General features: G+C 39.4%; 1 protein-coding gene across 1 annotated transcript in view; it reads right to left on the reverse strand.

Moving 5' to 3' along the window:
- Positions 1 to 22812, reverse strand: part of ccni (cyclin I) — a 41788-nt gene that overhangs the window by 10647 nt on the left and 8329 nt on the right. Inside the window, exon 2 of the mRNA XM_041184765.1 lies at positions 20401 to 20557. Within this exon, the coding sequence (XP_041040699.1) occupies positions 20401 to 20514 (114 nt within the window). The 5' untranslated portion in view covers positions 20515 to 20557. The remainder of the gene's footprint in view (positions 1 to 20400; positions 20558 to 22812) is intronic.

Below are 22812 nucleotides of genomic sequence, written 5' to 3' on the forward strand. Positions count from 1 at the left end.
AGTAGTGAGTATAACCACAGAGTTTACAGAGCAGGTTGCAGCAGCCAAAGGTGTTCACACCACCTCTTTGTTGGAGCAATCAAAAACTAATCCTACTGTCCAGGTCTCTCCCCATAACCATGCATCATCCTTTTCAAATATTTAACCATTTTCCCCTTAAGACACAATGACATTTGTCACAATCACTCTGAGGCAAGGTATTTGATGTTCCAACAATCCTGCGTAAAGCTTCTCATAAACTTTCGCTTTGGTCTCAGAAGTAATCTGAAATCAACCTTGCAAATGACTGCTCAAACAGGAAAAAAAATCATTCCCTGCTTCAAAGAGATTAATAATTTGTTTATTTAAAAATCATCTTTGCCCACTCAACTCCGAAAGAAATAGTCGAAGGATCTCAAGTCCGTCCTAATGATTATCCCTGAAAATCTGGTGAAACAACATTGCATACTCCCCATGGTTTTAATACGCTCTCTGTAATGGGGCACCCAAAACTGAACGCTATACTCAAACGTAACCTACTCATGTCTCTATGCCTTTATTTATAAAACCCTGCTCCTATTATTTTTAAAGGCTTTATCCACCTACACTTGCATTTCAGGAATCATATATTTGAACCACCAAGTCGATTTCTTCATCCACTACCATCACTGTAGTTCCACTATGTAGAGGTTCCCACACCTCATTTTGTCTCCCAAAATGTGCTCTCTCAAACTTATCAACATAGAACTGTATTTCCCACCTGCCCACCCGTTCTTTGAACTTCCTGAAGTATTTTAAAGTCCTCCTTTTGCCAACTTAAATTTTGCTGTGGCACAAAGTATGAAGATTCTATTCCTTATATTCATAAAAATTATCCATACATAGAAAAAGTAGATCTCACATTGACTTTCAACAGTACAGTGTGGTCTCACCCTTTCTCTAATCTGACCAACAGTCATTTACACGATCTCATGGTTTATTGCTGTTAACCAACTTCCCATGTCTGTACTGCTACATTTCTTTTTATACTACATTCCTGAATTTATCTTAAGCCTTGTAAGATATCTTAACAAGCACCTTCTGAAAATTGGCATACACATCTAGTTCATTCGCTTTATTAAAAATCAGTGAATTCTTCAAATCACGATTAAATTTGTCACTCTTACTCAGTGCTGGTTGTGCTCTTTTAACCCATACATTTCTAAATGCTTAATTCGATTTTTAATTAAGGATTCTAATATTTTGCCCACAACTGACATTAAACAAACTTGTTTATCCATTTTTATATTTTTGAACAAAGACTGGAACTGGAGAATAACCAAAGACCAATACCATTTCCTTTACTTTTTCTTGACGCTAGAATTACGAACTCTTTCTTGACTCCCAGAACATCCTTACATCTTAGTTCAGCAATAGTACCCTTCCTTAACATTGCTAACCCCAAAATATTTCCCACATTCCTTCTGAAAATGACAAATAATAAACTTCCTAGTCCTGTCCAAACCTAAGTTATGTCTCAGTAATATCAACTGTATCGTATCCATTCATTTTTAATAATGTTACCAACTCTACAGTTTTGTTTGAATGCTTTCTCCATTCACACACACACTCAAACCTGACACCAATTCGTCAGGAACATTAACCCCAATTAAAATAGAATAGCAGGGCAGTTTACTTCTGGATGTTGCCTGCTCTAAAGTTTTTTTTTAATCCTACCACCTCCCCTTTCTCAATATACAGTATTTCTATTTCAGTTAAAACCTCTATTTCTATTCAAACAGTTTGATAAAGCTCTCAGTTTGCAACTTGACTTTTCGCACCCCACCATTATCTTACATCCTCAAAATCATAAGTAATGCGAGCTGTAGACCATTCAGCCCTTCGTGCCTGCTCCACCAGTCAATAAGATCATTAACGATCTGACTGTGGTCTTAACCTCATTTTCCTGACTGTCCCCCCATAACCCTAGACTCCCGTGTAGATTTAAAAAAACTCAGCCTTGAATATACTCAATGACCCTGCCTCCATTGCTCTTTGGGGAAGGGAATTCCAAAGAATAACAACACTCAGAAGAAATTCCTCATCTCCACCTTAAATGGGAGAGCCCTTATTTTTAAAACTGTACACCCTAGTTCTAGATTTCCCCCACAAGAGGAAGCAACTTCTCAGCAACTACCCTATCAAGCCCCATCACAAACTTAAATGTTTCAATAAGCTCACCTTTCATTCTTCTAAACTCCAGTAAGTAAGGAGGCCAAAACTGTAGACAATATTCCAGGTACTCTCTCACCAATACCCTGTACAGTTGTTGTAAGACTTTTCCACTTTTGCCTATTCCCCTTGCATTAAAGGCCAACACTCTATTTGCCTTCCTAATTACTTGCTGTACCTGTATGTTAACCTTGTAATTCATGTACTAGAAAACCCAGGTCCCTCTGTACTGCAGCATCTCTCCATTTAAATGATAGTCTGCTTTCCTATTCTTCCTGTCAAAGTGGACAACCTCATTTTCCCACATTATATTCCACCTGCCAAATTTTTGCCCATTCACTAAGTCTATCTCTATCCCTTTTCAGACTCTTGGTATCCTCTTCACAACTTGCTTTCCTATCTTCGTATCAGCAGCAAATTAGGCTAAAATATGCTTCATCCAAGTCAATACAGTTTGTAAATAGTTGATGCCCCAGCACTGATCCCTGTGGCATTACACCAGTTAGTTTGCCAATCTGAAAATGATCCATTTATCCTGACACTGTTTCCTGTTCATCAGCCAATCCTCTACCCATACTAATATCACCCCCAACACCATAAGCTCTTGTCTTGTGCTGTAACTTGTCACATGGCACCTTATCGAATGCCTTTTGGAAATCCAAATACACTACATGTACCAGTACCCCTTTATCCATCCTGCTTGTTACATCCTCAAAGAACTCTCAAATTTGTCAAACATGAATTCCCTTTCACAAAACGGTTGACTCTGCCTGACTGTATTAGGATTTTCTAGCTGTCCTGTACCACTTCTTTGATATGGATTCTAGCATTTTCCCCAATGCAAAATGTTTGAATAACTGGTCTATAGTTTCCTGCTGTCTGTCTCCCTTTCTTGAATAGTGGTGTTACATTTGTGGTTTTCCAATCCACTGGGACTTTGCCAGAATCTAGAAAATTTTACAAGATTACAGCCAAAGCATCCACTAACTCTGCAGTCACTTCCTTTAAGCCCCTAGGATGCCAGCCAACAGGTCCAGGGAACTTGTCAGCCTTTAGTTTCATTAGTTTTCCTAGTACTTTTTCTCCAGTGAGCACGATTGTAAGTTCCTCAGTCCCTTTTTCCGCATGCCTTTCTACCAATTTAGGATGCTTTTGCTGTCTTCTTCTTGAAGACAGATACTCGTTCAAAGTCTGTCATTTCCTTGTTTCCCATTATAAATTCCCCAGTCTCATCCTCCAAAGGAGGAATGCTTACTTTAGCTGGCGTCTTCCTTTTTATATATTGTAGAAGCTATTACTATGTTTTTATATTTCTTGCTCATTCTCTCTCATACTCCAATTTTCACCTCTATTATTTCTTTTAGCCATCCTTTGCTGGTTTCTAAAATTTTCCCTATCTCTGGGCTGCTATTTTTTCTTTCAACTGGATGTCATATTTAAATTCCTTAGATAGCACCCCCATGGATGCTGCATCTTCCTCATAGGGTCTTTCTTTCTCAATGGAATATATCTTGCTTGAGAATTATTAACTATCTCCTTAAATGTGTGCCACTGCTTCTCTACCAACTTATCCTTTAACCTATTTTCCCATTCCACTTTAGCTAACATTTGGCTTCATACCCCTGTAATTGCTCTTATTTAAGTTTAAGACACTAGTTTCAGACCCACATTGCTCACCTTGACAGAATAAGAAATTCTATCATGTTATGATCACCCTTACCGAAAGGATCCTTTACCATGAGGTCCTTAATTCTATCCCATTATACATTACCAGGTCTGAAATAGCCTGTTTCCTGGCTGGTTCCAGAATGTACTGTTCTGAGAAACTGTACTGAATACATTCTATGAAATTCTCCTCCCATTGCTTACTCCATCTGCAAAGATATGGGTACTGTTTCAATTCAAAGCCCATCCCTTTGGTGCAGGATTCCCTTATTCCAGAAATTGTTCCGTTGCCAAGAATGTGAACTCTCTCCTGCACTAGCCCTGCAACCACATACTGACCTTCCTAATTGCCCTCTCCTTAGCCTGTTTATGTGGAACAGCAAACATTACCAACCCTGAGGCCTTTTTCTGTCCTCTGCAAAGACCTCAACATATTGTTATTTACATCATTGACTCATGGTTTTTGGCTGTTCTTTCACTTTCCAAAAGGTTTTTTTCTACAAATTCCATTGTCCTTTACTCTGGCAGCAGGGTGTTAAGACCATAACTGCAAAAAAGGCTGTTTGTGCTTCAGACTATGGAACTTTCCTTGCCACCATTCTCAAAGGATATCTGCTTCTTATCCAGATTATACAGAATCACCTTTCAGAGTCATTGTTTCAATCTAATATTTCTCGTACATAAATGGATAAATGTTCAACCCTTCCCCAGGAAGAGTAGTGTAGGATGGAGGGATGGGACCTGAACCCAAGCCACTGCAAATGGATCTATGTATGGTTTAAATGCAGCAGTTTTGGGAGCGGCCATGTAACCTGCAAAAAACAGGTCTGCAATATTGTATTTGGACAAGACTCTGTGCCTCAAGATTTTGTGGGCAAATTAAATTTAATACTTCCAGGATTGAATGTAGGAAACAGGAGTAGTCCATTCAGCCCCTTGAGTCTGCTCTGCGATTCAACTAGATCATGGCTGATCCTCTAGCACAACACCGTTTTCTTGCACTGTCCCCATTATCCCTTGATGTTTTTAATATCTGGAAATCTATCAATCTCTGTCTTGAACATGCTTAATGACTCAGCTTCCACAGCCCTCTGGGGTAGCTAGCTTTCACAGGGCTGAGGGAAACCCAGCGACTAAAGGAAAGCGGGAGCAGCCAGATTCAGCAGGTTAAGTGACTTTTCAGCACTACTATGGGCTAAGAAGTGCTTCCCCCAATAGCCTCCCATGATTAGCAGCTGCAAACTACATCCCCTTCTCACGATCAACCCCCCTCCCCTACCTACCACCCTCCCAAGCACTCCTTTCTCTCCCACCTACCTTCCTCTCCCCGGCCCCCTCCATGATCCCCGCTTAGCTCTGGAAAAACAAAAGAAATGTGCATGTGCACAGGGCTGTCTACCAGCATAGAATGTAGAAAATGCACCAACTGCACGTGAGGCCTTTTTTTCAGGGATGGTGCATGCGCAGAGACTGCTGGTACATGCTGGGAGCTGTAGTTCTTGATTCCAAGGCCCGATCGCCGTTTTCAAAAGGTAAGTTTTTTTTTCTGGGGCCTGTCACGGTATGCATCCCCAGGTGAAATTGGTTCTTTTACAGTAATTGAGCAGTTGAACCTTACCCCCAGCTTTCCTGACTGCCTTCCCAGCAGCCTTTGGGCTGCTTCCTAGTACTGCAGGCCTTCCCACCTGTCAGTCTTCAATTTGGCTGTCAGACAGGAAATTGAGTTAAAACATTTTAATAAGGTTCTGCCATTAAACTCATCAGAAGCTTCACATTCCTGGTATCAGGCACACTCACTCCCTCCCTCACCCATGTAAATATCAGAGCCAAAGTATCAATGGACAATTTGAGTAACCCAGGCAGAACCAAAGAAAAATTTTTAAAAAGAGGTAAAACAGGTAAGAGAAGATTTCATTGAGCTTTTGGAACAGAGCTAATGCTCCACCCCTTTTAGCACTAAATTTTCAAACTGAATAAAACTCAAGATAATTTTGGCTTTACATTTATGTAAGGAAACAGGATTGGGGATTTTGGGGGCTATATTTACTGCTACAAAACAAGGTATTAAATACCACTGGCTAATTACCTATATCACACAGCCAAGATTAACAGGTAGCTCAAGCCAAGTTTTCAATGTTGTGAGCACACATTACGTTTTCAATGTGTTCCCATTTCCCCCTTTAATCTGCCACAGCCTCAAAATCTCAGTTAACAGATTTGTATCATGCCTTTAACAACTAAATATCGCGAGGCACTTTATAAAGAGTGAAGATTAATTGAACACCTTACAAGTTTGGGAGAAAGGCTGGGGAAGTGATTGCAAATGCAACTGAGGGGCAAGTTTCAAAGAAGCATTTGAAAGTGAAGGTACACAACCCACAACAGGTGAAGATTAAATTTGGAAATCAAAAGCAAAATGGTAAAATAACATTTAAAGTTCTGCTTTAACAGCTGTTTGAATTTCCAACTGCATTGACCTAATAAGAAACTGCCATATGAAGGAATTTGCCTTTATTTAAACTCATCCTGACAAATACAGATATCCTTAAAGATAATTAATTTGGAATAAATCAACTTAATTCAGTGCCTAGTTTAGCTGACCACAAAAAAACTGCTCAATTAAATGTAAAAGAACCAACTTCATCTGGGATGCATACCATGACGAGTCCCAGAAGAGAAGAAACAAAACTTACCTTTTGGAAATGGAGACTGGGCCTTGGAGGTTGAGAACTACAGCTCCCAGCAGGCACCAGTGGTTTCTGCAAATGCACCAGCTCTGAGAAGGCCACACGTGTAGTTGGTGCATTTTCTACTTTCTAGGCTGATAGACGGCCCTGTGTACATGCGCAATTTCTTTTGTTTTTCCAGCTTGAAACTTTTCTTGTGTGCCTGTGCAGAAGGGAAAACAAGAAAACGAAACAAGAGGAAAAGAGGGTCAGGTGACCTAGAAGAAAATTCCGTTCCACAGCAAGTGCCAGAAGAAGCTGGACACAGGAGAGGAACCAGGAGCAGGTCCCCAAACAAAGGTGTCATCCCAAACCAGAGAATGGGACAGAAAGAGGTCACAGGAAGACAGTCAAGGGACAAGGGTAGGAATCTGAAACAGATCCTGTTAAGTGAAGTTAAGAGTGAGGAGCAGAGGAAAAGCTCCAAATTAAAGAGACAGAGCTGCAAGAAGCAGACTTGGAACAAGGTGGGCTTGCGAGAAGCCAGAAAATCTGAGGAGACAGCCGAAGGTCGGTGACTCCTTACTACAGACTTCTGGAGCAGTGGTGTTCTGTTTGGCATAGCCAAATATCTAGGAGTGTGAATGGAAGGTGCAGCTTGAATGCACGTAGAGAGCCGGGGGAGGAGCCTTGGAAAGAGAGAGTGAAACCCCATGGAGGTGGATCCTTGTTGAAGACGTTAGAGAGAAAGTGTCGTTTGGGAGAAAATTCCAAAGTGCGTTCTTCAAACACGAAGATTGGAAATTTCGTGAAAGAGGCAGAGTTTCAGTGGGACCGATTGGCTCACGGTATAACAAGCATCTGGGAGGTTGATGAGCTCTGTGGATGTACCTACACCACATGGACTGCAGCAGTTCAAAAAGGCAGCTCACCACCACCTTCTCAAGGGCAATTAGGGATGGGCAATACATGCTGGCCTAGCCAGAAATGCCCACATCCCATGAATAATAGAAAAAAGCTGTGGTCCAAGTACCAGCTCCTGGGGAACCCCACTGTATATCTTCTTCCAGTCCAAAAAAATTTTTACCACCACTGTTTCCTATCCTTTAACCAGTGCCTACTCATTTTGTTTTATTCATTTAACTTCAGATCTCAATTGCAGGAGAACAGTTACATTTGTTAGGCACTAGTGCTACTTAATGTTAATGAAAACTGTTATCCAGAATTTTACATGATAATGCAGAGAACTGGATTCAACTGTACTGAGCCTGAGCTTCATAACAAAGACAACTAACAACTACCGTATTCAGGCCCAGAAAGACGACTGGAGGGTTGGGATGGAGGGTGTGCGGCTGGGGTGGAAAAGTGAGGTAGATGTTCGAACAGGAAATCCTGAAATATGGTTTCCAGATATCCTAAAGAAATCAACAGCAAGAACATCTTAATGTTTTTTCAAACAGGTGTTTAACCTAATGGTCAAGAGGACTGACAGGCTGATTGTCAAACATTGCTTTGGTTGTGGTGGTGGGCACAGGGAGGCAAACTAGATGGGCTTGGAAGAAATATCCCTGCTCTTCCTGGTCCACAAGCAGTGCAATAAAGGCATTTAGCTCAAGCAACCAACCTTTCTCACCTCTTCAGTGTTCCTAGTCAACAGGCAAAGTTAAGCAAATTTCCATCTTCCAATTATGTATCAGTGATTCCTGCTCGAAACATCTGTGGAGATTTTAAGATTTATAGGCATGCACTGGAATGAGATGCAGAAGCACTCCTGCAATTTGTGGAACTGTACTCTTATACAAGTCATTGGCTTCTTGAGATAAAAGCAAAATACTGCGGATGCTGGAAATCTGAATAAAAACAGAAAATGCTAGAAAAACTCAGCAGGTCTGACAGCATCTGTAGAGAGAGAAACAGAGTTAATGTTTCGAGTCTGTATGACCCTTTTTCAGATCAGCTCTGAAGAAGGGTCATATGGACTTGAAACGTGAACCTCTGTTTCTCTCTCCACAGATGCTGTCAGACCTGCTGAGTTTTTCCAGCATTTTCTGTTTTTATTACTGGCTTCCTGATGTTTGAAAGAATGAGAGGTCAGGAAATGGAAAAGGGAGTGTTACACTTAGACAAATCAATGAAATAAAAAATGGTTCTGTGACAGCTTTTTAGTTCCAAAACCATCAGTTCAGTAATGAACAAACTAAAAGCATAGCTTGAGGTAGCTTATATTGAAATATTTTAGAAGTTTTATAAAGGGGCACCTTTGTTAGCACATGCAAAATGAAGTGGATGTGGTCATGCCCACATAGCTCTTAGCATGAGTTCTTGGTCAGACATAAAGTCGCAAGAGATGCTTACTGCACAAAAGCTACATCTCCACTGGGAAAAGGGAACAGGAATTCAACTAAAGAAACACAGTGAAAGCCTACAGGACCAAATATTATGTTGGTCAAGCTAACAAAGATGGTGTGGAAAATCTGTCTGAACTATCAAATTAGTGCCTTTCACAAGGTACAATAAAGCCCTCTCCATCTTTCTGACATTGCAACATTCAATTCCTTTCAGCCCTCATTATAAAAGGAATTTTAGGTATTTTACAGGTTGCTGGCAAAGGTGCGCCTTCATAAAATTTTTAAAATAGTTAAATTTAAGCTGCGTTTTAAGGTATGCTTCCATCTCCTGCTCTCCTATTCTTTAATCAGGTAAGGTATCCATCTTCTTCAGAGGCTGAAGAAGTCATACGGACTCAAAACGTGAACTTTGTTTCTCTCTCCACAGATGCTGTTAGATCTGCGTTTTTCCAGCATTTTCCATCTTTATTTCAGATTTCCAGCATCTGCAGTATTTTGCTTTTACCAAAATCCAACCAGTTCCAGCTGGAAATGCTACATACAACTATTACTGCTGCTTAAGAGTATGATCTAATGTGTGATCAAAGTCAGGCATATGAAAGATTGAATTCAAAGATCACAACACCAGACTACACTGAAAAGGAATCAATTATTATTTTACATTTTTGATCTTTAAGAATAGTTTCATTTTAAAAGATCATCTGACAAGATAATGTCCTTCAGATCAACTCAGTTAACACTTCAACTTTGTTAAATGACATATTTCCAAGTCAGGATGGTGGGTGGCTTGGAGAGGAACTTCTAGGTGGTGATATCACCCCAAGATCACCCCTTGACTTTTTTTTAAACCATCGCTGAATCGCCCACCATCAACATCCTGGGGGGTTACCAGTGACCAGAAACTGAACTGGATTAGCTTTAAATACTGTGGTTACAAGACCAGGTCAGAGGCTAGGAATCCTACAGTAAGTAACACCTCTTGACTCTCCAAAGCCTGTCCACTATCTCTACAAGGCACAAGTCGGGAGTGTGATGGAATTCTCTCCACACCTGGATGAGTGCAGCTCCAACAACACTCCAGCAGCTTGATACCATCCAGGACAAAGCAGCCCGGTTGATTGGCACCCCATCCACCAACTGACGCTCCCTCTACCACCGATGCATAGTGGCAGCAGTGTGTACCATCTACAAGATGCACTGCAGGAACTCACCAAGCCTCCTTGGACAGTACCTTCCAAACCCACAACCATTACCATCTAGAAGGACAAGGGCAGCAGGCAAATCACCACCTGGAAGTTCCCCTCCAAACCATTCAACATTCTGACTTGGAAATATATTGCAGTTCCTTCACTGTCACTGGGTCAAAATCCTGGAACTCCTTCCCTAACAGCACTGTGGGAGTACCTACAACACATGGACTGCAGCAGTCCAAGGCAGCAGCTCACCACCACCTTCTCAAGGGCAATTAGGGATGGGCAATAAATGGTGGCCTAGCCAGTGATGCTCACATCCCACGAATGAATTTTAAAAAAAAAGACATTCCTTAAAAAGGTTCACTTCAGCAGAAATTAAAGTTTTGGATGGACCAGAGTTCGCATTTAAGCAAAATATTATCTGAGTATAACTTAATGTTTAAAAAATTAAAACACAGGAAACTATCAAATTTTGCCGGTGTTCAACCAGAAAACAAGATGCAACAATCTAGGGATAGATTATCACTGTAGGATCATTGCCACTTGAGGGGCATAGCTCCTGTTATGCAAACCACAGTAGTAAGAGGCAATGTTCATGGGGATATAATTTGTGCCCAGATAAACCACCGCATTAGAGCAGCTCCGAACAACTCCTCCAGCTGTTTTGTGAAATCTGAGGTGAGGCAGAAGTCAAAATTTTATAGCAGGTAAAACCAAGATTAGACCTGAACAATTGTAAAGCCTAATGTACAGAGAGAGCACATTAAAGATAAACATAGATGAGGAAGCCATTCAACCCACCTCATCTATCCAGGAAGATCCTACAGTCCCACTACAGGGGCATCCATTTCTTTCTAAATTATTTTAGGGTTTTCACTTCATACCACCCTGAAATTCATTCCTTGTTGCAGACTCTCAATGCAGCAAATTCTAAAAGTACCATTGTCTAATTTACATTTCTCTCACTAAGAGTTCTCCTGATTCTTAAAAGCATCTGTTTTAGTTTACAGAGTGCTGGGGTGGGGTGTGGATGAGTATACTGCAGACTATAGATGTCAGATTTGTAAGCAACCCTGTTAAATCAGATGCAAAGAGCCTGGGCATATTTTTTGTCTCATTTTCTATCACCATCAAGGGCTGGAGTTCTCAAACAGGGATCCATAAAACACACTAAAAATAACCAGGTTATATAATATCTACTCCCTTTTCGAGGGAATGATAAACAAGGACAAGGATATTTTGTGGAAAGCATTGAGACAATAACATGCACCACAAAAGTTTGCTTTTCAAAAGAGAAAACTATGGGAGCTCGGTCAGCCCAAACTGGGCAGCTATTGCGTGGACTAGTCTAGAATGGACTGGAAGTGCAATACAGAGGACTTGATTCAGTGCCTATGTAATTTACTTACTGAAAGCCTTGGCCGGGAGGAGTTTTGCCACACCAATCCCACCTCTGGAGCAGTGCTGAATGTAATTGGTGAATGGCTGAGGAACAGTCGTTAAAACAGTAAATTTGGGCCACTAAACGCTGAAATGGATATATATGCACTGGGTTACTACCATGCAACAAGGCTTGTGCTCCAAAACAAATCACAGGCTGGAGATTTTTCTATCCTATATATCCAATTTGTAATACAGAAAAACATCTTGTATAATGTTACCAGGAGCCTGTGGAATTTTTATAACTTAAGAGAATAAATAGGAGTAGCCCATATGGTCCCTCAAGCCTGCTCTCCCATTCAATATGATGCTGGCTGATTTTCAGTCTCAACTCCATTTTCCTAACCACTCTCCATATCCCTCAATTCTGAGGCACCAAAACCCATCTATCTCAGCCGTAAATATAGTTAACAATGGGGCATCCACACCATTCAGCTAGAGGAATCCAAAAGATTCACAATCATTTGAGTGAAGAAATTTCTCCTCATCTCAGTCCTAAATTATTTCCCCCTTATGCTGAGACTGTGTCCAAGGTTTTGTTTGCCCAGCCAGAGAAAACAGCCTCTCAGCGTCTACCTTGTTGAGCTTCTTCAAATCTTGTACATTTCAATTAGCTTACCTCTCATGCTTACAAATGCCAAAGAAACAGGTCCAATTTACTCAGCTTCTCATCGTAGGAAGAAGCCCTTTCAACCCAGGGACCAATCTAGTGAACCTTAGCTGTGTTGTCTTCCAAGGCAAGTATAGCCTTCCTTAGATATGGAGACCAAAACTAGTACAGTACTTGGAGGTGTGACCTCACCAAAGCCCTATGCAATTTTAACAAGCCTTCTCATTCTTGTACTCCCTTGCAATAAAGGTCAACCTGTCATTTGCCATCCTAATTGCTTGCTGTGACTGCTAACTTTCTATTACGAACATACGAATTAGTAGGCCATTCGACCACTCGAGCCTGCTCCGCCATTCAATAAGGTCACAGCTGATGTGAATGTAACCTCAACCCCACATTCCTGCCTACCCCCGATAATCTATTACCCCATTGTTAATCAAGGATCTATCCAGCTCTTTTTTAAAAATATTCAAAGGCTTTGCTTCTGCTGCCTTTTGAGGAAGAGTTCCAAAGACACTCAACTCTCAAAAAATTTCTGATCTCGGTCTTAAATGAGGAACCCCTTATTTATAAACCATGACGACTAGTTCTAGATTCTCTCACAAGAGGAAACATCCTCTCCACATCCACTCTATCAAGAACCCTCAGGATCTAAAAAGTTTAAATTAAGTCACCTCTTACTCCTCTAAATTCCAGTGGATACAAGCCTAACTTGTCCAACCGTTCCTCATAAGATAACCTGCCCATTCCTGGTATTAGTCTAGTAAACCTTCTCTGAGCTGCTTCTAACGCATTTATATCTTTCTTTAAATAAAGAGACCAGTACTGTACACAATATTCCAGATGTGGTCTCACCAGTGCCCTGTACAACTGAAGCACAACCTCCTTACTTTTGCAATCAATTCCCCTCACAATAAATGATAACATCCTATTAGCTAAGCAATCTTCTATCCATGCCAATATGTTACCCCCTACACCATGAGCTTTTTATTTTCTGCAATAACATTTAATATGGCATCTTATCAAATGCCTTCTAGAAATTTATGTACAGTATAACCACCGGTTCCCCTTTACCCACAGCATATGTGACTCCTTCAAAGGACTCCAAGAAATTGGTTGAACATGATTTCCCTTTTACAAAGCCATGTTGAATCTGCCTGATTGCCTTGAATTTTCTAAGTTCCCTATGACAGATATTAGGCTAACTGGCCTATAGTTTCCTGCTTTCTCCTTCCCTTTTTGTAAAGGAGTTAAATTTACTATTTTCCAATCTAATGGCACTCTACCCAAAATCTAGGAAACTTTGGAAAATCAAAAACAGTACATCAACTACCTCACCAGCCACTTCTTTCAAGACCTTAGGGTGAAGTCTATCCCAACCTCGGAATGTGTCAGCCTGCGGCCTCAACAATTTCTACATACCCTTCACTGGTGACACTAATTTTCCCAAGTTCCTCCCTCCCTTCCATTTCCTGATTTACAGCTATTTCAGGGATGCTACTTGTGTCCTCTATAGGAAGGCCGAAGCAAGATACCTGTTTAATTTGTCTGCCATTTCCCTACTTTCCATTATCAATTCCCCAGACGCAATCTCTATAGGATCAACGCTCACTTTGTTAACTCTTTTATTTAAATATCTATAGAAAATTATCTACCTTTATATTACTAGCTAGCTTTTTCTCATACTCTAATTTTTCCCTCCTTATTAATCTTATCATTTTAGCTGTTCTTTATATTCTTTCCAAACTCCTGACCTGCCATTCCCCTTTGTGTAATTATATGCTTTTTCTTTTAGGTTTGATAGTTAACCACGGATGGTGGGCCCTTCCCTTCGAATTTTTTTCTCATTGGAATGTATCTATTTGTCATATTCTGAAATTTCCTTTTAAATGTCTGCCACTGAACCTCATTGCAAATTCACTTCAGTTCACTCTGCTTTCATGCCCTCATGATTGCCCTTAAGTTTAAAATATTAGTTTTGGATGCACTCATTTCTCCCTCAAAATGAATGTAAAATTTAAATCAAATGATTGTTGCTACCTAGGGGTGTCTTCACTAGGAGGTTATCAATTAATCCTATCTCATTATTCAATACCAGGTCTAGTATAACCTGCTCTCTGGTTGGCTCCAGAACATGCTAAGAAACTATCCCGAAAACATTCTATGAACTCATCTACACTACCTTTGCCCATCTGATGGACAAATTCTGTGATAAAAGCAAAATACTGCGGATGCTGGAAATTTGAAACAAAAACATAAAATGTTGGAAAAACTCAATAGGTCTAGCAGCATCTGTGGAGAGAGAAACAGAGTTAACATTTTGAGTCTGTATGACACTTCTTCAGAGCAGATTTGGAACGTTAACTCCGTTTCTCTCTCCACAGATACTGCTAGACCTGCTGAGTTTTTCCAGCATTTTGTGTTTGTGTTTTGGACAAATTCTGTTCCTTATATGAGTACACCCAAGTCCCTCTGACCATCAACATTGTCAAATTTCATACCCTTTAAAAAATATTCTTTTTTATTTTTACTCCCATAGTGAATAACCGCACTTCCTCACATTATGCTCCATCTGCCACCTTGTTGCCCACTCACTTAACTTGTCTATATCTCTTTGCAGTCTGTGTCTTCCTCTCAACTTAAATTCCCACCTAGCTTCATATTATCAGCAAACTGGGATACGTCTTTTTGTTTGAGTCATAAACATAGATTGTAATTAGCTGACACCCAGCACTGATCCTTACAGCACTCTAGTCCCAGCCTGCCAACATGAAATATCTCATTTTTCCATACTTTTTCCTTCCTGTTCATTAACTAATCTTCTATCCATACTAATATATTAACCCCAACTCCACAAGCCCTTATCATACATGTTAGCCTTTTGTGTGGCCTTTTGGAAATCCTAGATTTACTGATTCCCCCTTTATCTACCCTACTAGTTACATCCTCAAAAAATTCTTATAAATTTGTCAAACACAATTTTGCTTTTGCAAAGCCATGTTGACTTTGTCTGACTATGCTATGCTTTTCAGTGCATTAAGACTTACATAATAATAGATTCCAGCATTTCCCCGATTACTGAAATCAAGCTAATTGGCCTATAGTTCCACATTTTCCCTCTCGCTTCTTTCTTTGAAAAGCAGCATTATATTTGCAAACGTCTAATCCACTGGGACCATTCTACAGTCCATGGAATTTTGGAAAATCATAGCTAGTGCACCCACTATCTCTGCAGCTATCTCTTTTACAACCCTAGGATGTAGGTCATCAGGTCCTGGGGATTTGTCAGATTTTGGTGCAAGTTTCTCCAATACATTTTCTTTGCTGATATTAATTACCTTAATTTCTTCACTCTTATTAGTTCATTGGTTACCTCCCATTTCTGATATATGTTATTTGCACCTTCTATTGTGAAGACAGACAAAATATTTGTTCAACATCTCTGCCATCTCCTCTTTCCCTAAGGTAATTTCTCCTGTCTCTGCCTCTAAAGGACCAATGCTTACTTTAGCTTTTCCCCTTTACATATGCTTGTAAAAGTTCTTACAATCTGTTTTTATATTCCTGGCTAGTTTACTCTTATATTCTATTTTCTTCCCTTTTTACCAACTCTTTAGTCACCCTTTGCTAGTTTCTAAGATGCTCCTTAATCCTCAGGCTTACTACTATTCTTTGCAACATTATAAACCTCTTCCTTTAATCTAATACTATTAACTTCTCTAGATGGATCTTGGTTGCTGACTGTTTACCATTGTTTATATACCGCAATTCCTATCCCATAACATGGGTGAGTGACCTTAGAAACAAAAAAGGTTGAGAACCCCTGACCTAGGGAAAGCTGTTTCCTTAATGTATCAAATCATCAGTCACTTTGATGCATGATGTGTGTTCCTCAAAATGGTGATTTTATGAGAAGTTTTGCAGCAAACCTCCTGAAGCTCAAATAAACACTATAATATTGTGAATTAGTTAGGGCTTAATTTTTCAGCAATCATTCTATTCAAACAGAACTTTAATTTTTTAATATAGAATACTCTCTCATTACCTGTGAGGAAGTATATTCTCATTAGACTGAGATTAACGATTGCAGGAATAACACTGGAGTGGTGTACAGGCAGCACAAAACTTAATTTTATTTGTGTTACGTTACAAGACTTGTTTGAACATGTAGCAAACCTTATCACTATTATTTTCACTGATACTTTTCACATAACTTTGTTAAAACTGAAGTGGTGTGACGTTGTTATGTCAATAAAAGGGTCACATCTTAAAGAGGCATTCCACTAAAAATATTTTGCTGAACATCTGGCAGAAAAAAACCCAGATAATGCAGTCAGCATGGCTGTCTTGGATAACTACCATTGTGGTGCACAAGCATTAGCACCCGCCCTATGACCCACTGATCATATTTTACAGATTGAAAGTAGTCCTCCCAGGGGTAATACAGTAATGGGGAACTATAATCCTCATATAGACTGGGCAAATTAGCAAGAGACATAAAAACAGATTGTAAAAACTTCTAGAAGTATGTAAAAAGGAGGAAATTAGCACAGGTGAATGTGTATCCAATCGAGGCAGAGACAGGAGAAGTTGTAATGGAGAGTCAGAAAATAGCAGAGACATTAAATCAAGGTTGACACTCCAACTGAGGGAGAATTATACCATTAAAATTGCCGTCCTTCAGATGAGACATTAAACCAAGGCCCCATCTGCTTGCTCTGGTGGATGCAAAAGATCCCAGGTTACTATGTTGAAGAAGAGCAGGGGAGTTATCTTCGATGTCCTGGCTAATACTTATCCCTCAATCAATAGCACAGAAAACAGATTATGTGGTCATTATCACAATTCTGTTTGTTGCGGAGTGCAAATTAGTTGCCGCGTTTCCTACGTTACAACAGTGACTACACTTCAGAAAGAACTATTTGGCTTTAAAGCACTGAGATGTCTGGCAGTAGTGAAAAACGCTATATCTTACTTTCAAATACTTTGCATCTGTCTTCAATGTACAAGACTTAATAAAAATCCTGAAAATAGTGGCTGACCAATGATCTAGGGAAAATGAGGAACTTCGGCATATTATTCAGAAAATGATAATACTGGAGAAATTAATGGGACTTAAACTTCGACAAATCCTCTGAACCAGACAACCTGCATCACAGGTTTTTAAAAGAGGTGGCTAGACATATTGGATGCACTGATTTTGATTTTAAGAGTTTACTAGATTCTAGAACAATTCCTATGGATTGGAAGATAGCAAATGTAAATGCAATGTTTAAGAAAGGTGGGGGGAGAGAAAACAGGGACCAAAGGCCAGTTAGCTAGACATCAGTGATGGGGAACTACAAGAATCCATTATTAGGGGCATGATAACAGGGCACTTGGAAAATCATAATACGAATGGGCAAAATCAACATATCTTGAAATCATGTTCAACAAACCTATTGGGAGTTTTTTGAGATTGTAACTGGTAGAATAGGTAAGGGGGGAAACCAATGGATGCAGTGTATTTGGATTTTCCAAAAAACATTTGATAAGATGCCACACAAGAGGTTATTACACAAAATTTGAGGTCTTAGATTAAGGGAATATACTAGCACGGATTCAGGATTGGTTATCCGGCAGAAAACAGAGGAACAAATGGGTCATTTTCCAGTTGGAAGCTTGTAAGTAGTTGGGTACAGCAAGGATTAATACTTAGGCCTCAACTGTTAGATAAGGATACTGAGTGTCATATATCCAAGTTTGCAGACGATACAAAGTTAGGTGGGGCAAAAAACTGAGGGGAGGAATATTGACAGGTTCGGTAAGTGGGCAAGAACATGACAGGTGGAATATAATGTGAAGTAGTGTGAAGTTGTCCCGTCCACTTAAGTAGGAAAAATAAAATAGTATTTTTTAAATAGCAAGAGACTGGGAGATGTTGGTATTCAATCGGACCTAGATGTCCTTACAGACAAAACACAAGTTAACATGCAGGAAGAGCAAACGCTTAGGAAAGCAATGGTATATTAGCCTTTAATAAAACAGGATTTGAATACAAGAGAAAATAAGTCTTACAATTATATAGGGCATTGGCCAGACCACATCTGGAGCACCATATTCAGTTTTGGCCTCTGTACACAAGGAAGGATATATCTGCATTAGAGGAGTGCAATGAAGGTTGACTGGACTGACCCCTGGGATGAGGGTATTCTATGCGGAAGGTTAAGTATCTTATATTCCCTACAGTTTAGAAGAATGAGAAGTGAACTAATTGAAATATATAAAATTCTTAAGGGGCTTGATAGGATTGTGGTGCTGGCAGTCTAGAACTAGGGGTTGCAGTCTTAGAATAAAGGATCAAGCACTTACAAAAAAATTAAAGAAATTTCTGTGACAAAAGATTGTGAATCTTTGGAATTTTGTATCACAGCTTAGCTATCAATAGATTGATAGATTTATGTATATTAAACAACTTGAGGGGTATGGGGATTGTGAAAGGTGAGGCTGGGACAGAATATCAGCTATGATCTTGCTCAATGGCAAAGCAGGTTTGAAGGGCTTAATGGCCTGCTCCTGCTCTTTGCGTCCTAGTATAATATTCCAAAGGAAGAGCATTTGTTCAACTACTAACATTTGTATTAGGACTACAGTATGCTATTGAATTATTTGGAACCTTTATTTAATAAGGTAGCTAACATTTAATCTAAAAAGACAAGGACATCAAGCAATATCGTTTAACAAATTAACCCTCTATTGAATTCTGTAAAACTCTCTCATAAAAAGTTTGACAACAGAGAAATCAAAATACAAAGTGATCAGAATAAACCTTAATGAAAACATTTTGTGAATGAGCTTTTAAAGTTCCAGTCCTCATTCTCAGAGCTCATCTTACAATACTCCACAGCAAAATCATGGAAAGTCCATCACACTACTGCACAGCAAAATATTAACAGGTCTGGCGTTAATATTGATGTTACTGCTGAAACAAACCTAAAATCTTGACATTACATACGATGGTAACTAAAACTCTCACTAAGTAGGTCTGGTTTCAACTACTTTGAAAAGAAAAAATCTGCAGGGTTACGGGGAGAAGGCAGGAGAATGGCAGTGTGCAGACACAATGGATCAAATGGCCTTCTTCTGCGCTGTAACAATTCTGTGATTCTGTAGTGCTGTATCTGTAGTTCAGTGACCTTGTTAGACAAACATTTTTTTTTTACCCACAACAGCTACATCACAGGTCAGAACACACCACATCCAATTTCAGGTCCTGAACACTGAATTACGGGACATGATTAATACACTAGATCAGGCATAATATTAATATGAATATTTAAAACATCTCTGCCATTTCCAATGTAGAATTATTTGTACCATTGACTGGATCCTTAAGTGTCAAGTTCAGTACAATATTTAGATAAATTTACTAACGCTGAAAAATTCATTCATCTAATATTGAAACAGAACATCTGCACAACTTTTAGAAAGTAACCCAAGAACTACAGCTTGCCACTGAAGACAGTGATTTTGCTTGATCCATGCACGCGGCATCATTCCCTCAATACACTCAAAACACATACATAATTATTGCCTGACACACTTTAAATATTAGAATAGATTTTTTAGACATTAGAAAGTTCAGATATTGCACACACCACCTACATATTTTTTGCAAAAAAACCTGACATTTGAAGAAAGAAATGAGTCTAGCGCATCTCAGAACTAGTTCTCCTCCCTCCAGATTAGCTACAGTAACAGAAGTTAAGGCAAATCCATTGCTCCTGTCAAAGTGTCAAGTGTAGCCTGTGAAGTAGTCAGACAATAGGGAGATGGAAACTTGCAGTGTCCTACCTACACTGAAATTTAAATCATTCTAAGATGGATCCAACAGTCAAACGCTTTATATAAAAAAAGCCACAACACAAATGGAATATTGTTACTATTAATATAGAGTACTGTGGTGCACCAACACTATTAGGAAATAATATTCTTTAGAATTCTCAATTATAAATTCAACTTTAAAATATATTGCAGGGTAGTTAAACAAATCCCCTTCAGAAATAATGAAATTTTTGGAAAATGGTTTTACATGGAGAATCCAGCTAATTTTTTCCAGCCAATAATCAAGTAGGATTTGTACTAGCAATGTAACTGCTTACAATCTTTGAAGAACATATCCACATTCATTCTCATTTTATCCCACCAAATGTGCCAAAAAAATGTATTTTTAAAAAGTACATGAACTCCCAAGAGCTTCACACTGTCTATTACATTGCTCAATTAGATTTGTGTAATGTAATAGTTACCGGATTGGTTAGGTATTTTGGCACATACACCTTCCACATCTGTTCTTCCCTAGAGACTGCTTTCTCCAAAAGGACGGACAGCCTCTGGCTCTCCAAGGGTCCTGAAAACTTCATGACACCCCTTGGATCTGCCAACCTCCCAAATGGATACAGCTACCTGCAAATTAAGAGAAAAAATTGCATCAATATAAAAAAGTGTAGTTTGCACACTGGCATAGAACTGATTTGTACTGAACTTGCATTTATATAGCTCCATTCACGACCAGAGGATTCCCAAAGCGCTTTACAGGCAAAGTATACTTTGGAGCAGTCACTGTTGTAATGTAGGAAATGTGGCAGCCAATGTGCACGCAGCAAGCTCCCATGATATGATAACTAGATAACCTATTTTTGCAATGTTGATTGAGGGATAAATATTCGCCTGAACATTGGGGATAACTTCTCTGTTCTTCTTTGAAATAAAGCCATGATAAACCTCTTGTCCACCTGAAAGGGGAGGTGGGGCCTTGATTTAACATCTTATCTGAAAGATGGCACCTCCAACAGTGCAGCACACCCTCACTACTGTACTGGAGCACCAGCCTTGGTCACTATGCTCAAGCCCTGAATGGGACATGAACCCAGAACCTTCTGGCTCAAAGGCTAGAGTGTTACCAACTTAGCCACAGTTGACACAAACTATGAATGAACCATTATTTCAGTAGAACAGTTTAAAAATAATTACCTCGTTTAGCCAGTACCACCACCACCACTATTAACAACTCTTTGACCTTCTGTTTATGACATCTTTTGCCATCTTTCCTGTGCCTCCACCTATTGCTGGCCTTCTATCCAGCTTCACTGGCTCCACCCCTCTTAATCAGTATATTTTCACCAAAGCTCTACCTCCCTTTAGATCGAAATGTTATCTCTGTCTCTCTCTCTCTCCATAGATGCTGTCAGACCTACTGAGTTTTTCCAGCATTTTTTTGTTTTCGTTAAAAATTAAGATAGGTAACATCCCAATAATAATTTATGGGAATATCCTAATGGTTTAATTTTTTTTTTCTTTTCCTTCTCTTCCGAAGCCACAGAAGCAAAACCTGCTGGTACCAGAGCATTTCCCAAATTACTCCATCATTAGCAATCCACCTGATCATTATTGGGGAAGGGGTGGGGGGGCACTGCACCATACTCAAGCCTGATAGGTTCCCCATCCAATTCTGATCTTTCCCCAGCAGGTATCAGAGGCGCAAAAGGGAAAAATTCATGCTCTTCCTGTTCCTAATTGTTCCCCTTTTGGATAACAAGGGCAAAAGGAACACCCCCAACACTATCCTGATTGAGATCTAACTAGGATTGGGTCTGTAATCTTTATAGTCTTGTCACACCCCTACCCAGTGAACAAAGCTGCAAATCATGACTTTAATTAGTAGCTTTCTACCAACAATTAGATTATCTCCGCATCCTACTTCATTAAACTTAAACAAATATTGATATTCATAAAAATATCAAATATTCCTGGGACTCAAGTTTACAACCTTCCAGGTCAGGAAATTAGAACATTTTGCTCTCCAAGCTTCTGGGATAGTTCATTTTCTTAAAATCAATGTGGAAAGTAGTAATCATAAGCAAGTTAACAAATTGATGAGGCAGACAAACAGAATATAATGACCATGTAACCTCAACCTTTGTAGAAAAGCAGCATCTTTATACTAGGTTTCTGGGGTCATTTCAATTAATGTCCAGTAATCTCAGAACATTAATTATTCCTCCTTTATGAAGGATTACAAACTGTTGAGCCATTTAGTTCAAAAATCTAAATGTAAATATTTAAATGTAAATCTTTAAAAGAAAAAGTATTAGCTAATCCAAGTAGGCACTGGAGGCCAATATGTTGGGATGGGAACGGAAAATCTGGCAGGGCTCCTATTCCTAACTCTGCCATCCAGTGACCTCTGCTGGAAAATGCAGACTTGGTAAGGATAGGATCAACATCTCATTTGAGATGGTTTCTATCATCAAATAAGTCAAATCTAGTCCAGATTCACATTAAAATGCCCACTTAGGCAAGGTACCAGAGAACTGTAGATAGTTGTGGAGCAATTTCTAAGGAAAAGTCATCATCTCTAAGTGGTGGAAAGGTAGTTAGGGCAGAACATTGTAAAGAAAAATATTTTAATAAACAAATATACGAAAGAAATTGAAGGTAAACACAGCAAGATACAGATATTGCATAACCTTAGGGGATGACATCAGTTGTCCTTTCTTTTAAAAGAAAGCCCTTATTTGCTAAATGGCCAAATATTTTTTAAAAAAACAGTAGAATGGGGATTTGCTCTCCGTGCTGGCAGAGAAAGCGCTCTTTCCCTGGGAGGCATTCAATCCCAGAGATTGAACCATTTATCTCGCACTGTGCATGTTTGATTAGAA

The sequence above is a fragment of the Carcharodon carcharias genome, chromosome 1 (assembly GCF_017639515.1).
Source record: "Carcharodon carcharias isolate sCarCar2 chromosome 1, sCarCar2.pri, whole genome shotgun sequence".
NCBI lineage: Eukaryota > Metazoa > Chordata > Chondrichthyes > Lamniformes > Lamnidae > Carcharodon > Carcharodon carcharias.